Source organism: Galeopterus variegatus, unplaced genomic scaffold (assembly GCF_000696425.1).
Source record: "Galeopterus variegatus unplaced genomic scaffold, G_variegatus-3.0.2 Scaffold527, whole genome shotgun sequence".
Classification (NCBI taxonomy): domain Eukaryota; kingdom Metazoa; phylum Chordata; class Mammalia; order Dermoptera; family Cynocephalidae; genus Galeopterus; species Galeopterus variegatus.
Window position 1 is genome coordinate 60,488 of NW_007726638.1, and position 14,553 is coordinate 75,040.

At 55.3% G+C, this 14,553-nt stretch overlaps 2 protein-coding genes and 1 long non-coding RNA gene across 3 annotated transcripts in view; 1 reads left to right on the top strand and 2 right to left on the bottom strand.

Annotated features, from left to right (window-relative positions):
• GALR3 (galanin receptor 3) overlaps positions 1–1,151 on the bottom strand; it is a 13,162-nt gene extending 12,011 nt beyond the window's left edge. Inside the window, exons 1-2 of the mRNA XM_008569775.1 lie at positions 731–1,151; positions 61–174 (exon numbers count right to left, since the gene is read on the bottom strand). Of these exons, the coding sequence (XP_008567997.1) occupies positions 61–174; positions 731–1,133 (517 nt within the window). The 5' untranslated portion in view covers positions 1,134–1,151. The remainder of the gene's footprint in view (positions 1–60; positions 175–730) is intronic.
• A 4,631-nt stretch (positions 1,152–5,782) lies between these two features.
• GCAT (glycine C-acetyltransferase) overlaps positions 5,783–14,553 on the bottom strand; it is a 17,532-nt gene continuing 8,761 nt past the window's right edge. The window contains exons 2-10 of the mRNA XM_008569756.1: positions 12,472–12,676; positions 10,932–11,062; positions 8,762–8,863; positions 8,026–8,172; positions 7,355–7,509; positions 7,173–7,255; positions 6,825–6,996; positions 6,379–6,500; positions 5,783–6,105 (exon numbers count right to left, since the gene is read on the bottom strand). Of these exons, the coding sequence (XP_008567978.1) occupies positions 5,954–6,105; positions 6,379–6,500; positions 6,825–6,996; positions 7,173–7,255; positions 7,355–7,509; positions 8,026–8,172; positions 8,762–8,863; positions 10,932–11,062; positions 12,472–12,667 (1,260 nt within the window). The 5' untranslated portion in view covers positions 12,668–12,676 and the 3' untranslated portion in view covers positions 5,783–5,953. The remainder of the gene's footprint in view (positions 6,106–6,378; positions 6,501–6,824; positions 6,997–7,172; positions 7,256–7,354; positions 7,510–8,025; positions 8,173–8,761; positions 8,864–10,931; positions 11,063–12,471; positions 12,677–14,553) is intronic.
• LOC103588141 overlaps positions 13,194–14,553 on the top strand; it is a 2,273-nt gene continuing 913 nt past the window's right edge. The window contains exons 1-2 of the long non-coding RNA XR_550287.1: positions 13,194–13,342; positions 13,406–14,005. This is a non-coding gene — a long non-coding RNA (uncharacterized LOC103588141). The remainder of the gene's footprint in view (positions 13,343–13,405; positions 14,006–14,553) is intronic.

A 14,553-nucleotide genomic window follows, 5' to 3' on the forward strand; every position in this document is an offset into this window, starting at 1 on the left:
CGGCCGTGGCGCGGCGTGCGCAGGGCCCGCGAGCGCAGAGGGTGCCGCACCGCCAGGTACCTGCGGGCGGACGACGGGTCAGCGCGGCCCGAGGCTGGGCGCCCTCCCCGCCGCGACCCGCAGCCACGCCCCGGCTCTGGGGTCTGTGGCCCGGGCGGGCCTCGAGTCCCGCGTCTGAACAGTGGGGCTGGTGGTGAGGATTAAGGGTGTTAGCTCGCCAAGTGCGCAGAGCAGTGCCTGGCACGGAGCAAGGGCTGAATCGCTGTTAGATGCTATTTATAGAATTATTTTACGTAGGAGTCAAATGAGGCTCAGAGAGAAGTGACTTGCCCAAGGTCATCAGCCAGGGAGTCTGGATTGGATCCCGTTTCAAGCTGTGGAAGCCGGTGTGAGCACAGCCTGAGCCAGGTGTGGGCAATTATAAAATATCTAGTGAATGCGTTCCTGGTTTCCTTTGCCGATTTTTTTTAACACAGAGCACTTACTATGTGCCACGGCCTGTGTTGACACTTGAGACATAGTAATGTCCTCTGGAAGCTCCCAAGGGAGGTGGGGGGGAGAGTAACATAGTCCTCCCAAGCGGAAAAAAAAATGAAAAGAAACCAAGCGTGCCCTGCAGATACCCAGAGGCTGGTTGCAGGGGGCGAGAGAGTTTTCCTCCCCTCACTCCCACCTCCCTTTTGGGTCCCCCATTCTGTCTTTCCTAAGGTCAATGAGAATCTGCTCGGGCCTTCCTTCCCTGGCCCGGCCCCGCCCAGCCCAGGCACTGCGCACCTGTCCACGGAGACTGCAGCCAGCGTGAAGCTGCTGGCGTACATCGTGAGGTAGATGAGCAGGTGCACGGCCTTGCAGACCAGGGCCCCAAAGAGCCAGGCGTCCAGCGTGTAGATGGCGGCCTGGAAGGGCACGCAGCACAGGATGAAGCAGAGGTCGGCTACTGCCAGGTTGAGGATGAACAGATCCGTGGTACTGCCCCGCTCCTGCCAGGCACCGGGGCCAGGCTGTAGCAGCACCGCCAGCACCAGCCCATTGCCCACTGTGCCCAGCAGGAAGATTAGAGCAAAGATCACAGGCACAGCCACAGCCCCCACACTCCCTGGGCTGTCCAGCGAAATGTTCTGGGCATCCGCCATCTCCCCATCAGTTGGGCACCTGGGGAAGAGAAGCTGGAGCACTCAGGCAGGAGCTCCCAGCAGTTCCCCCAGTCTGGCCAGGTGTCCTGAGCTGGAAGATCCTGGGAGACTGGGGAGGGAAGAGCAGAGCCAAAAGTCACCACTGAAGGGCCGAGCCCGTGGCGCACTCGGGAGAGTGCGGCGCTGGGAGCGTAACAGCGCTCCCGCTGCGGGTTCGGATCCTATATAGGGATGGCCGGTGCGCTCACTGGCTGAGCACGGTGCGGTTGGTCTCAAAAAGGACATACGCCGCGGGTTCGGATCCTATATAGGGATGGCCGGTGTGCTCACTGGCTGAGCACGGTGCGGTTGGTCTCAAAAAGGACATAAAAAAAAAAAAGTCACCACTAAAACCCACTGTGTGACCAAGCCCCTGAGACAGTCACATTGGTGTTGCGGGGGGTGGGGGGGTGGCTCAGTTTCCTAGGGAACACCCCTATAGCCTAGGGTGTAGAGAACTGCTTAGTTAGTTAATGGACACTTTCAACCCATAAGGCAGGTGAAGACATGGCAGCTGGTGAGAGGGGCAGCTCCAACCCCAGAAGCAGGTATATTTTCCTTACTTCTCAATAGGGATCTGAAGCTCAGGTAAGACCCTTGTACACAGGTTCAGGACTTTCTCTGGCTACAAGCTGTAACCTCAGCAAAATACAGGTGACATCCCTGAGTCATTGGAAAGTCCAGCTAGTGAGAGCTCCACAATGACAAAACTGGGAAGACCATATAGATCACTGCACCCTTTTTGCAGATGGGGAAATTGAGGCCAAGAGAGGGGACATGGGAGGCTAATATCACACCGAATGGCAGATCTGGGGCTGCTGCCTTCCTGGTGTCCTGACTCCTAGGCTGGAGTGCTCATCTGAGAAGCTGTAACAGGTGGTGCCTCTGACAACCTGTGTGTGTGTGTGGGGGGGCATATGTGCACACGGTGCCCATTCTCACCCCTGCCCCACCCCACAGCCTTCATCGCCTACTACCTGTGGATCCCCTTGCATGCCCGGGACCACTAGGGTAGTGGGACAAATTAGGGGTATGGGGGGCCAGGCAGGGAGGAGGGAAGAAAGGCAATATCTGCCCCCACCCCAGCACCCAGCATGCAGCAGGCCCCCAAAGCCCAGGATGGACAACACCCACCTCAATCCTGGGCACTGGGCCCGTGCTTGGTCCTGGGTGGAACGGCCAGGCTGGGCTGCCTCCTGGCTTGGTGGCTGCCCCGTGGTGCCTCCCTGAAGGTACAGGTCTGCCTCCTACTTCTCACTCCTCCCTTAACACCCCTCCTCTCCTCTGCCTCCTCTGCTGAGCCAGACTCCCTCTGGAGTAGCCACTGGCCACCTCCTCCTCAGTCCGATTCCCCCAGGTGGCATGCTCTTCTGCCTGTCTCTGCTCTGCCTCTCTGCGTTGCTGCTGCTTCTCTTTCTGTAACCCATTGATCTCGCTGACTGAGATTCGCTTTGTAGTTAACCCTTCCATGGCCAGGACCCAGCCCATTTCCTGTGGCCCTGACTGATGACTCCTCTCCTTTCCCCTCCCTATTCCAAGCAGGGTTCCAATCCAAGCTCAGAAAGGATTCATAATCTTGAATGGGGTTTCTTAGGCCGGGAGACCAGGACATGAGTCCCCTTTCTTCAGACTTCAGGTAGGACTCCCTCCCTCAGGGCTGGCAAATCCCTAGACCCATGCCCTTCCCTAAGTTTGTTCCAGAGGCTTAGCCCAGGTGGAGACCAGATGGTTTATGTATCTGTCCAAAGAGTCTGGCTTTACCATGAGGGCAACAGGGAACTAGTGGAAGTTCCAGAGCAGGGACATGACCTGCACATTTTATTTTGTAAGAAGTTTATTATGGCTTGGGGTGAAAAGGATGGACAGAGGGGGACAGATTTGAGTGCCCTGTTAGGAGCCTCTTGTTCAGACAAGAGCCAAAGAGATAAATAGGTCTTGGTGAACGGCCATGTGACTCAGTCATAGGGTTCTGGCCTGAACCTCTTGGAGGAGTGGGCCACATGGTCACTAGGGAGGCTAGTACTTGGGGAGTGAGGCATACTGGATTTAGTGACAAGGATGTTGGTGAAACTGGGCAGGCATAGTGAGGACAAAATGTGGTCTGCAGTGAGTTAAGGAAAGGAGGGAAAAGGTGGTAGGGACTGAGGGCAGAGTCTTTCTAGAAGCTGGCAGGGGGAGGTGGCATCAAGGGGAAGAATGTAAAAGGGGAGAGAAAACTGTGAGGGGCACTGATGGAGCCAGGACTGGCATTCCAGGCCTGAGAAGCTGGGGAAGATACTCTTCAGAAGCAGCTCCTGCAAGCCCCCTGGGTGTTTGCCAGAGCTCAGAGGTGCTTCTCTAAAGCCTGTCACCCACCCCAGATGAAGAGACCCGCTGGATTGAAACTATTAGGAATCACATCTAGACTCTCCAAACCCGAATTCAGAACCATCAAAACTGAATTAAAGAATCAGAATTGTAGAATCTTATGGTCACTGAACAACGGGATTGTAAGATTCTAGACTCAGTGTGGTGGGATTTTGGAATGATTGACAGAGATTTACAACCACTCTGCATGAAAGTAACGGACCTTTAGACTCCCAGAAGCCTGGGCACACAAATGTGTATGCCTGAGCCCTGGAAAAAGGTGGAAATCTCCTAAGACCCATGACACATTGTCCTCCTGCCCCTTAGGAGCCTCCAGCCCACAAAGCCCCTTCTTGCCCTGGGTTGGACTCTGGCAAATAGCTCCCAGCAGTGGCAAGGCTGAGTTGATATGATAGCAGAGGTAGAGGGAAGGAGGACAGAGGTGATCAGAGTGCAGCCGTGGGGCAGGCAGAACCAGCACACCATCAGAGCCTCAGCCCCAGTGTACTCCTGATGCCACCTAGTGCTGCTCTGGCAGCGGAGGTCTTGAATTTGGTGCCAACGCAGAGGACATGGACAGCGCACCCTGGGAGTGGTCCCCAGACTTGCAGCTGATCCATGGCAGTCCATGGGGCCCTGCGCGGCCCTATAGCTTGTTGTGGGCATCCAACGACTACCAGTGCCTAAGCTGAAATACGTGTGCCCAGAGTAGCTGCTGCACCTGCTGGGCACTTCCTATGACCCTTTCTGGGTGGTGGCGGAGAAGCTGCGAGGTGGCCAATGGCATGGAATGCTGTTGTGGCCAGCTGGCACAGGAGGTTGCAGCACTGGGGAGTTGCAGAAGGGGGAGGAGATTGACCTGGGCACCGTTCTGGCCCCACCAGGTACACCACACTGACTGCAACCCATTGTCCTGTGGCTGTTCTTGGGGCATGAGCTGCCAGCCTATGTAGACCACGTACATCCAGCTGCTGGCCTGGCACTGCTGGCTGAGTGCAGCCCACTTACACCCCCTGCATCAGTGTGCCTGGCGCCAGGTGCCCTACTCTGTGGCAGCGGCCTGCAAGTGTTTGTGCTGCTGATCTGACCACAGATGTCCCCTCCCCTCCTGCTGGGCTGCATTCTTCCCATACCAGGAGCTTCTGGACCGGACTCAAGCTCCCCCTGTTGCAGGCTAGGATTCCCACAATCTCACCTTTGAGATCCTACAGGATTGGGCTCGCCGAGATCATCCATCCCAATGTGTCTGGGCAAAGGGGTGGGCTGCCAGAGATGTGGGCCTGGTTCCAAGTCATTAATGAAAAGGGGTCTTTCATCCTCACTGTCCCACCCCAAGCCATGTACGAGCATCTAAGGCCATGGAACCCACTCCCCACCCCTGTCCACACTGGGTGCCACCAAGGCTGAGCAGTGAAGGCAATGGAGACCCCCTCCTCCTGTGGCGTCTGTAAAAAGACCAGGGCAGTGACTATGGGAAGGGGACTGGCATCTCCAATAAGGAAACGGCGAGCTATTGTGGGGGACAAGGGAGGATGGGGTCTTGACAGCAGCAAATTGTCTCTCCTGGCCTTGCCTGCGGGGCCACCCAATAGCTGCTGTCGAGGCCTCCCCAGTCTGGAGGGGCAGGGCAAGCTGGCAGTGGCTGGAGCCTGAGTCCGCTGCGCCCCCTGGTGGCTGTCAGGCCATAGGGCTTGGAACCGAGATGGTGGGGCCCCAGACCTTCCCCTAACACCTGCTGTCGGTACAGCCACAGCCAGGGAACTGAAGCACACGTGGGGAATGGGGCTTACCCGAAACTACAGAGTCAGGGACCATGTGGGCTAGAACACAGGGTTCAAGACTGCCAGGGGCCTCTCCAGCAGTGACCCACATTCATTTTTGGGGGCCTGACTCCTCTCTTCTCCCAAATGTGGGTTTGGGCACCCAGCCTCCTCTTACGTGGGCAGCTGTAAGACATCCTTTGGAAGGGGAGCAGAGGACAAGGTGTTCAAGGCTAGACTTGGGGCTGCAGAGTAGAGGGTGGGTGGCATGGGAAAGGGCCTGCAGGGCTGGTTCTCAGCTGCCCTCCACAGCAGCACAGAATCCAACTGAGCCAAACAGTGGCCCCTGCCTATTTTCCAGATGCCTGGGTCCTGTCTTAATTTGGGGGAGGTCAGCTCTGAGCTCTGTAGTCCTCAGGAGCTGCCTTCAGAGCTCCAACTCCTACCTGATTCTTCACCTGCCACAGGACAGGGCCTGTGAATAAAGCAGACCAAAGACTCACAGCCAGTTCTCACACTGTTATTTCACTCTCGTGGCCATAGGCACAGGCCTCATCCCAGCCCAGCCCTAGGACTTTGGTTCAGGGCTCAGAGCCTCTGGCCTGTACTGACGAAAGGCTCCTTTTGTCGCTGTGGTGGTAGGTGGACCTTGGCTCTGCGTGTCCCTACCCGAGCTCAGGGCAGCACCCCATGTAGCTGCCCCACCTCCACAAAGGCCTCCACACAGCGGTCGATATCCTCCTCGCTGTGCACCGCTGAGATCTGTACCCGGATCCGGGCCTTGCCCTTGGGGACTACCGGGTAGCTGAACCCGATGACGAAGATGCCTGGGAGGATAGAGAACAAGGTCACACGAGAGCCAGACAGGCTTGGGGGCCTGATATACAGCTCCTGCTTTCCTATAGCCCACAGAGGGCAACGGAGCTGCCTAAAGGCTCTTAGACAAGGGACTACCTCATGGCCTGGGGTATGCAAGCTTGGACAGACAGCTGGTCTAAGAGAGGCAGTAGGATGGGGGTGAGGGGTATATTCACAGTCTAGGGGTTTCCCTCCCTTTCCTCTTAAGACCCACCGCCGGACCTCTTGTCCGAGCCTTTTACCTCTCTTTAGCATGTCATCCGCCATGCGAGAGGCGAGCCAGGCATCACCCAGCATCACAGGGCAGATGGGGTGATTGGCTCCTGAGATGGTGAAGCCAGCAGCCTCCATCTTACTGCGGAACCTGTGCGCACAAGCCAAGTGTCACAGGTAGCTGGGGGGCCAGGGAGCATCCACGCCCACTCCTGATGTAAAAGGGTCCACCAAAGACAGAGATACAGACCCTAAGAGGCAGAAGGGGAGCCAGGCAGAACAAAAACGGAGGTGAGAAGACAGGGTTGACAAGAGGAAGACATAGGATGGAAGGAGGCAGAGACAGAGAGAGAAAGGAGGTGGGCACAAAGGCAGGAGCTGTAGGCTTGAAGCTGTCTGTGGGCTGGGTAGGCGTGCAGGGGCAGCTGTCACCACGCCCTATCCCAGCCTGCCCTAGACCTGCTAGGAACCGCACCGCTGGGTCTTGGCGGCCATAGACTGGACGATGGTATTGCTCTCCATGAGCAGATCCAGGGCCTTGGAGGCACAGCCAACAACAGCTGGTGGCAGACTGTTAGAGAAGAGATACGGCCGGGCGCGTTGTCGTAGCAGGGACACCAGGGGCCCAGGTCCTGTTGTGTAGCCCCCTGAGAACAAGGGAAGAGGGGGTGGTGGCGGTAAGGGGTTGGTCAGGGGCCAGGGGCCAGAGCCTCCCCCAAGTCCCTCCTGAAAGTACAGTCCATGCTGCCCCACCACCTTCCAAGAGCCCTCCAGGGCCCTGCATGTGGATAAGGGGACCCCAGGGGCACAACACTGCAGGTACCTGATGCTCCGCCCAGCGCCTTCCCCAGGGTGGAGTTGATAATGGTGACCTGGTCCATCACACCCAGCAGCTCATCTGTGCCCCTGCAAGGGAAGCTCCCCTGCTGCCACTGGCCTCCTCAGCCTAATTTCCTCCCACCCTCAGAAGCTCCGCCCCAGGCCTCAGGTGCCATATGCTCCCACCGTCCTGTGGGCCCCAGGAAGCCAGTGGCATGGCATTCATCTATGAAGACCAGGGTGCTGTATTGAGAAGCGAGGCGGCAGATCTCCTGCAGGGGTGCAATGTCGCCATCCATGGAAAAGGCTCCATCGGTTGCCACCAGGCGCAACCGATGCTTCTGCAGGGATGACATGAGCAGGTCACAGATTCTATCATGGAGTTGGGTCAAACCACCTGCTCTTTGTGCTTCTTGGGGCTAATAAGAGCTCACTCTGCCCCAGTGCCCAGCACAGAGGTGGGCACACAGGTACCACTGTCTTGGGGCTGGAACGTCCTCTCCCTCATCTGTGCCTATCTGAATCTTACCCATCTCTTCTAGGGCAGACGGGAGCCACGCTTAGCTCTGGCAGTAAGAATGGTCTCAGGTCTACACTCCTGTGCGAGGCCTCAGAGAGTGGGCCAAGTCCTATCCACATGCCCACCCCAGCCTTATGCCTAGTAGAAGGTGCTTGCTAAAACTCAAGGAAGCATGGTGCAATGGCAGAAAGCTTTGGGTTCAAATCTTGGCTGTTTCAAACTTTCAGACTGCTTGTCTGTGAGTGAGGAGTTAGCATCTCCAAGCCTCACCTCCTTCACTGGGGGAGGCTGAGGGTAAGCCCACTCCTTGCCCCTATAACCCTGGGGCCTCACCCACCTGGGCCTCCTGCAGCTTGGCTTCTAAGTCAACCATGTCCAGGTGGCGGTAGCGGTACTTGTGGGCCTTGCACAGACGGATGCCGTCAATGATGGAGGCATGGTTCAGCTCGTCTGACAGGACTGCATCCTCGGGGGTCAGCAGGGCCTGGAGGGAGGCAGATAGGGTTGAGAGGCTGGACAGTTAGCTCAGTTGGTCAGAGTGCAGTGTTATAACATCAAAGTCGAGGGTTCAGATCCCTGTTCCGACCAGCTGCCAAACAAAACAAAACAAAATTGCAAACAGACTTGAGCCATCACACAAACATCCTGAGGTTCTCCGTCCTCCATGACTTCCCCTAAGTCAAAATTTCACCACTATCCAAGGAGTTCCTCTCGGCAGGAAGGCAAGACACCCTCTGCTGCTATCTGGGTCTCCAGAGCACCCCAGCAGTGGGCTGGACCAGGGCCCTGCTCTAGTGAGAGCAGGCGAGAACACGTTTGGTGAGCACCAGGCCCGTCGCCCTGCCTTCCAGCTGATGTAGGTTACCCCCACAGTGGTCTGGAAGCTGGGCTCCCTGCAAGCCCCAGAATTCCTCCTGGAGCACCTACCTGGCCCAGCCTGACCTCCATAGTACATGGGCACTGGAGCCTCTAGGCATGGCACTGGCATCCTGCCAGGTTCTCCTGGAGTGCCTACCCCCAAGCCTTCCACAGCTTAGTAGGCCCCACCAATTCCCACCCACAGCCCAACGCACCTCAAAGAGGCCCGCATTGGCATCGAAACAGCTGGGATAGAGGATGGCATCCTCCCGCTGGTGGAAGTGGGCTATCTTTGCTTCTAGATTCTTGTGGATGCTCTGAAAAAAGTGAGTGGGACAGGTGTTAATGCCTGTGGGGCCCATGGGACAAATCCTGGGAGACAGAGCTTAGAGAGCCACAAACAGACCCAAGGCCTGCGGCTTCAGCTTCTCCCACCTGTCTGCACCACATGTATTACCCCAGAGCCAATAGGAATCTGACAGATGGTTCCCACTGAGGAGTCAGGGACTTCCTGGGTGGATTTTTGTTTTGTAGTGGTGTCTAATGGTAGAATTATGATTGCTGATGGGAAAGGAAGATGTGTCTTCCTAACATCAAACTGAGTGCCTTTTCTGGTTGCTTAATGGCAAAGAAGGTTAAATTACTCTGGGTTCACTTGGGCCTCTAATTCTTAGATTTGAAAGCTGTTTGGGGGCCAGCCCCATGCGCACTCGGGAGAGTGCAGCGCTGGGAGCGCAGCAACGGTCCCGCCACGGGTTCGGATCCTATATAGGACTGGCCGGTGCGCTCACTGGCTGAGCGCAGTGCGGGCGCCACCACACCAAGGGTTGTGATCCCCTTACCAGTCACGAAAAAGACAAAAAAAAAAACAACCTTGGGGGCCGGCCTGTGGCTCACTCGGGAGAGTGTGGTGCTGATAACACCAAGGCCACGGGTTCGGATCCCATATAGGGATGGCTGGTTGACTCACTGGGTGAGCGTGGTCTGACAACACCAAGCCAAGGGTTAAGATCCCCTTACCGGTCATCTTTAAAAAAAAAAAAAAAAAAAAAATGGGCCGGCCCGGTGGCGCACTGCTATAATGCGCCGCTTGGGTGCCCACGCGGCGCTCCCGCCGAGGGTTCGGATCCCACATACAGACCGGTTCCCGCTCACTGGCTGAGCGAGGCGCGGGAGCAACACCGAGGGCTGTGGTCCCGTTGCCGGTCCCGGTCCGGTACGGGGGTGACACTGAGGGTTGCGATCTGTTGCCGGACACGGAAAAAGACAAAAAAAAAAAAGAAAGCTGTTTGGTCTGGGTGAGGGTTTTGTTGGAAAGTGCCTGGCTATTAGTCAGGAATTCTGCCTCCGAAATTCATTTCACCTTTACCTTTCCGAGAGGACATATAATGATAATCACAAGTAGTCAAGAGCATGAACTCCAGAGCCAAGCTATCTAGGTTCAAATTCTCTGACAGGCTGTGTGCCTTTGGGTGAAACACTTAACTTCTCTGGGCCTCAATGTCCTCATTTCAATAACAGGGATGAAAATAGCACGTATCACTTAGGATTGTTATGATGATTAATGAGTTAATACTCGTAATGTTCTTAAAAAGAGTACCTGACACAGTAAGCACTATATATATATATATATACTTTTTTTTTTTTTTTTTTTAAAAATGACTGGTAAGGGGATCTTAACCCTTGACTTGGAGTTGTCAGCACCACGCTCTCCCAAGTGAGCTGACCGGCCATCCCTATGCAGGGATCTGAACCTGTGGCCTTGGTGTTATCAGTACCGCACTCTCCCAAGTGAGCCACGGGCCGGCCCTTATAAGTTTCATGTTTACATAAATTTATTTTGTAACATTTACAAAATAATTAATAGGCCATATTTATTGAGTGCTACTATGTGCCAAGCACTGTTCTAAGTATTTTTAAAGTTTATTAACTAACTTTAACTTGTAACAATCCTATTAAGTACTATTATCTGCATTTTACCAATGATGGGATTAAGACACAGAGAGGTTAAGACACTTGCCCATGGTAACAAAGCTAATAAATGGCAGCACTGGAAACCGAGCTCAGGCAGAATAGCTCCAGAACCCTAGATCTCAATCCCTGCCTTCTGTTCTTTTCCTGTAGAGGGACAGGAGTAAGAAACTCTGTTCTGCAGGTAGGGAAATGAATGCTCAGAAAGGAAAGGTTTCTTGCCCAAGGCTTCTGAGCAAAACAGATTTGCACCCAGCCTTTCTACCAGACAGCTCTGGGGCTAACAGTGTACCCAGAGTCCTGGGATGGGATAAGCTGAGCTGGCTAAACCAGCCCTGCTGACTGTGGGAAACAGGCAGCTGGGGTCAATGCCCAACCATGGGAACAATGCCCCCCCCAACACCTGCTGTGTACCTGGGTCCCACAGATGAAGCGGACAGAGCTAAGGCCAGCTCCAAATTCCTTCATAGCCTGCAGACCTGCCTGGATCACCTCGGGGTGGCTGCTCAAGCCCAGGTAGTTGTTGGCACAGAAGTTAAGGATTCCTGAAGTAGAGGAGAGGAGATGGACACAATGGCTCAGGCAGGGCAAAGGCCTGGAAAGGTGATGGTGGTAGGCCCTAGAGAAACAGTCCAGAGAGGAGAGGAACCTGGATTCACTCTTGAGGAGGCAACAACCACACAGTACAACCCATCTGGGACACAGGCCAGGATGGGAAGCTGGGGCCCCCAGGAGGAACTGAATCTGACAGGAGAGGGAGGGGAGGAAAGGATTCTCTCTCAGTGCAGCACCTTGAAAGATGAGAGGTTTAAACTCTGGCTTTGAATCACATTCTACCCAAGCATGAACCCAGCCCTTCCTCACAGACTGCTTCTGTCCCTGAAGACCACCACCGACCCCTCATCTGGGCCTTGGTTTCCTCATGAGTAAAAGAAGAGCGCTGAGCCAGATACCCGCTGCAGTCCTCAAACTCCACAGTTTACTTTGCTGCCCGGTACAGAACCACATCCCCAAAGGGGGTGCCTCTGAGACCCCAGTACCTGATTTACAAAGCTCAAAGTGAACACAGCTGACCTGAGCAGAAAACCGAGGCTGAGGAGAGAAAGATTCACATAGCCTAGGAAGGGCAAAAACAGGATGGGAACGTGGGTCTCCTAATCTCCCATCTTTTGAACCTTCTCCAAGCTTCCCCTTGGGGAATCAGGGATTTCCTGGGACCTTCATCTTACAAATGAGTAGGACAGCACCAAGGACTCCGTGTTATTTCCTGGGCAGAAGGCAGCCTAGCAGGCCAGGCACAAATGAGATGGGCAGTGACCACTGGTTAGAATGAAATGAGGGACACCTGACAGGGCCAATTCATCATGTCATTTCTGCAGCAGCCCCAGACCCCTTGCTGGCTGTGACTCTGGCCAAGAAATGGGCCTCTCTGGCCAGTTAGCCAACCTTCCCACTTCAGTATCCCAGCTCTGCCTGCAGCTGGCTGGGGGCTTCTGAGCAAGCCGCTTCATGCCTCTGAGCTTCAGCTTCTTCGTTTGTTAAGATGGGATTCGACATTCCCACGTCTAGAGATCAGCAGGAGTCCACGTGCAGCAACTAGTGGAGGTCTTCACAAAGCAGCCGCCTTCCCACCACCCTTCCTTGGAAGCCGCCTGTGTGTCTCTCTTTTTCTCACATTCTCACAGGGCTGGATCTCGACCCAGTCAGTCCTGCCCTCTGCAGCAGAAAGGTGCTGAAGGGCAAATCACCTCCCTCTGTCGAAACGGGCTTAACCAGGTTAGCGTTAACACTGGGAAGCCATAGAGTCGGCCTGAGAGATGGGAAGGGGACCGGTAACTACGTGTGCAGGTGCCGCCCACCCCGTCCCGCCTCCAGGACCTCCATTCCAGCTCAAGCTCCAGTAGGGCCCTCGCACACTCGGCCAGATCCGACGACTCCCGGGAGGGGACGTTACCTACGCCGACGCCGTCCACATGGATGTGCGGCCCCTGACGGGACGTGATGACCCGCTCACTCTTCCAGGTGCCGGCCCCGCGGATCCCTTCCAGCTCCCCCTCCAGGATGCCGCGCAGCTGGGCCAGCGCTGACCGCGCGCGGCGGCCGCGGGGGGCCGGGTAGAGCGCCTCGTGCCAGGCACGGCCAGCCCACATCGCGCCCTCCTTGCCCGAGCGCACCTGCCCGCCCGGGTGCAGTGCGCACTGCGACCGCCGCTTGCTCACGTGGCCGGGGACCGAACCCCGGCAGCCAATCGGAGCGAGAAAGGCCCACTGGGGAGGCGGGTCCGGAGTGGCCGGGCGGGGCCTGGAGGGGTCCGCCAAGGACGAAAGTGGATTGATTTGTAAGTTGAGACAGCAGAGGTCGGTGCTGGGGGAGGGGAGGGGAGCGGGCGGAGGAAGCCGCGTCAGGGCCCAGCCCACCAGACTCCCCACCCCCCGCCCACACACCCACCTCTCGGAAGGAAAGGGTTGCCTGCCGGACCCCAAAGGCTCCGGAGCCTAGGAGCAGGGTGGGGTACATTCTGCACCCTCCAGCCCTAAGGTTTCCCGGTTGCTGTACAGCTCTTGGAACCCTCCCCCCCATTCGCAGGTGCAAACGCCTCAAATGTCCCCTACTACCCGCCCGCCCAACTTCTCCGCAGTCTCCTCCAGTCTTAGAAGAAAAACGCACCGATCAGGTTTTTTCCTTTTCCATATTTATTTTAAAGTTAAAATTACAAAGACAGCAAGTTTTTCCCGGCACAAATAACACTTGTTTAAAAAAAGGGGAGTGGGGGGAATGCGCTATTTTCCTATTTTATTAAAAATAAGAGAAAGTCAACTGTACAGGTTTTTTTCTCCCAGCTCCCGGGTGTGAAACGTTAGTGCTAACCCTAGAAGTCAACTGTACAGGTTTTTTTCTCCCAGCTCCCGGGTGTGAAACGTTAGTGCTAGCCCTAGATATATATATATATTTATATATATAAATACACACACATGCACACAGACCTAGCTCTGTAAAACTACTTAGCAAATTCAAAATCGACTGCGGTATGTCTTATTGTCCACTCCCCGCCCACTGACCCTCCCCCCATCTACAACTACTGAGAAAAAACCCAGAAATAAAGAGGTTGGGAAGTTTTAGGTGGCTGGGGGCGTGGCTGGAGCCCCACCAGACCAAGCAAAGCCACCTCTTGTACAGGAGGAACAAAAAACCAGGGAAGAGAAAAAAGTCCTCCTGGGACACAACCCATCAATTGTGTGGAAAAACCTAAACTTCAACAGGACACACTGAGGCACTTGGCTGACTCCCTCATCCCCCAAAGTTTCCACTCCCGTTTAGCAAGTGACTTTGCTGAAGCCACAAAGACCCTTCAGTGTTTAGTTCCTAGCTGACTGAGGGAAGCTACAGCTCCCCCCTCCCCTTTTCTAAGACAATCTGGAGGCCACAAGGGCAGACTAGCAGAAGTCAGAAAGAAACGGGTTTTGACCCCCAATGCTCACCATTGTGAGGTGGAAATCAGCCCAGGCTGTAGCCCCACCAGACCAAGCAAAGCCACCTCTTGTACAGGAGGAACAAAAAACCAGGGAAGAGAAAAAAGTCCTCCTGGGACACAACCCATCAATTGTGTGGAAAAACCTAAACTTCAACAGGACACACTGAGGCACTTGGCTGACTCCCTCATCCCCCAAAGTTTCCACTCCCGTTTAGCAAGTGACTTTGCTGAAGCCACAAAGACCCTTCAGTGTTTAGTTCCTAGCTGACTGAGGGAAGCTACAGCTCCCCCCTCCCCTTTTCTAAGACAATCTGGAGGCCACAAGGGCAGACTAGCAGAAGTCAGAAAGAAACGGGTTTTGACCCCCAATGCTCACCATTGTGAGGTGGAAATCAGCCCAGAGACCGTTTTATCTACCTCCATCCTTTACTGTCTGGCTGCTGCCACCCCACTTCTCGGCCAAAGGTTCAGAAATTCTCACAAGGGGTGCCCAATTTAAAGTTCACTGACCTTAAAAGATACTCCTACAAACCTTACAACTCCTGGGCTCCCTCTCACCTAGCC